This window comes from Penaeus monodon, chromosome 32, assembly GCF_015228065.2.
Source record: "Penaeus monodon isolate SGIC_2016 chromosome 32, NSTDA_Pmon_1, whole genome shotgun sequence".
In the NCBI taxonomy this organism is placed as follows: Eukaryota; Metazoa; Arthropoda; class Malacostraca; order Decapoda; family Penaeidae; genus Penaeus; species Penaeus monodon.
Genome location: NC_051417.1, coordinates 24157244 through 24159296, shown reverse-complemented (window position 1 = coordinate 24159296; position 2053 = coordinate 24157244). Strand labels below are relative to the sequence as shown.

The window sequence follows — 2053 nt, the reverse complement described above, 5'->3', positions numbered from 1 at the left end:
AGCATTACATACTACACAAAATAAAAAGGCATTCACCTTCTGGGATTAGATGGCTAAGTCTTCCCATATATGTGTACATTCTTGATGTGCGTACTTAAATTACTCTTTTGAGCAGATCTATAAGGGCAGTAAGGACAAACAAAGGGCTTCTCTCCTGTATGTCTTCTTATATGCATGGTGAGCTTAGATTCGCTGATTGCCTGATATCCACATGTTTGACATTTAAATTCTCTCCTGTTTGCCTCCTGAGATAACTGGGCAATTGGTCTTCCTCCTGAGGAAGACTTATAAGAAGGCAGAAACACACCAGTGGGATAAACAGATGTCACCTGCCCCTCACGGTGCCGGCAACTGGCTGCTTTGGACAAGTCCATTCCCTAGAAGAGAAGAGGAAAATCCCATGAGAGTTACTCCTCTGATGGCATCATTCAACTACAATTAAATGACTCTCTGTTTTCCCCCTTCATACTTTATATATGGCACATAAAATGCTTTCATCTAAGTTTGACAATTCACAGTCTCATGGGTGTTCCAAAAACATGTTACACAGTGGAAATCACCATTCTTCACTTTTCCCCAGTTTCAAGATCATTCATTTATGGCTGGCCTTGCTCTGCATGACGTGTTTTCACATGAGTTATGAGATTACTCTTGTGTGCACATCTGTAGGAGCAAAATGGACAAACAAATGGCTTTTCCCCAGTGTGCTTGCGGATGTGTATGGTGAGTTTGGATTCACTGATGGCCTGGTAACCGCACACCTTGCACTTATAATCTCTTCTGCTCCCTTCCTGTGACACCTGGGAAACTGGTCTTCGAACAGGAAGGGGAGCTGAGGGAGGAGGTAGGACCATGTGGGGTACAGTGGTCCTCATCGACCCTTCATGGTGCTTGTTTATGGCAGCTGCATTATACATGTCCGCTCCCTAGAAGAGAAGAGGGAAATCTTTGTTACTCCTCTTGTATTTGACTAGTCAAAAATAATAAATAAGTATTTCTTTTCCCTTATTTTTTTTTTTTTCTAAACTTTCCTTACACTTGCTTGACCAATCAGTTTTCCTTACACAAATTAAATCAAATTTCTTAAAAACTTTTGGGGGATTCTGCCAACTCCTTTTCATGTCTCAAGGCTATGTGGTTCTTTAGATGGCTCTTTTGTGTTGTGCGGTGTGGACAGTAAGGACAGGCGAAGGGCTTCTCTCCAGTATGAGTCCGGATGTGACGATTCAGGTTGTCATTGTCACGGGCACAGTAGCCACAAAATCCACATACGAACATGTTCCTGCCTCTGGCCGGGGACTTGCCTCTGATGGTTGACCACACCTACGGGAGAAAAACAGGTCACTGGTATGAGCCTATCAATCTTTCTTTCTGTTATCTCCTTAAGCTAAGTCACAGGGATTTCTTCCATCACTTGGAAGCCTTTAGTTGGTGCTTCCTCAGTTCCAAACTTCGAAGGCTCAGTTCACTTAACATTTAGGGAAACCTTGGCACAACTGTTTTATTACAGAAAGAGAAATGTTTTTTAACCTTTAATCTGCAATTGCTTCATCCTTTCTACAACTGAAGCTTGACCATCTTGTTTAATGATCTTTATCTCAATTCAATTTAAGTATCCATTTCACTAACATGCCCTAAGTTTTCATAGCTTCTTGCAGCCTTAAAATTGCAGAATTAAAGGCTGCCAGTGTTCTGCTGGTGTTTGAATGCCAGGTGTCTTTTCAAGTTGTTGTTCTGAGTAGCTCGATATGGGCACAGTGGACAGGCGAAGGGCTTCTCCCCTGTATGAACTCTCAGGTGGCGTCGTAAATCCACGTTGTCTCTGGCTGCATGTCCACAAACTGGGCACAAAGGGATCGTCCTCATGCCACGTGGCCCTCCCCCCACCTATGGAGAAAAATGGTTTGGTCCTATCAATTTCCTCTAAAGCTAAAGACAACCTTAATACAAGTTAACTCCTCATTTTCAGTAACTGGTAAAAGCATGATTATTATTATTTTTTTTTTCACTACATAAAATGAATAGAAAGAGAACAATGTCAGAGTGCAGTGTG

At 42.1% G+C, this 2053-nt stretch overlaps 1 protein-coding gene and 1 pseudogene across 3 annotated transcripts in view; both read right to left on the bottom strand.

Moving 5' to 3' along the window:
- The window catches only part of LOC119593740, a 62523-nt pseudogene that overhangs the window by 40412 nt on the left and 20058 nt on the right, over positions 1-2053 (bottom strand). The gene's annotated exons all lie outside the window — the stretch shown is intronic.
- Positions 177-1273, bottom strand: LOC119593738 (transcription factor che-1-like). Of its 2 annotated transcripts, XM_037942752.1 has the most exons (3): positions 1065-1273; positions 561-926; positions 177-377 (listed from the first exon to the last, which is right to left on the bottom strand). In XM_037942752.1, exons 1-2 carry the CDS (start codon positions 1119-1121, stop codon positions 597-599), a joined length of 387 nt encoding a protein of 128 aa, XP_037798680.1. In that variant the 5' UTR covers positions 1122-1273; the 3' UTR covers positions 177-377; positions 561-596. The 2 variants fall into 2 exon arrangements, with proteins under 2 accessions (XP_037798680.1, XP_037798679.1); XM_037942751.1 differs by lacking the exon at positions 177-377 and having other exon boundaries at positions 384-926.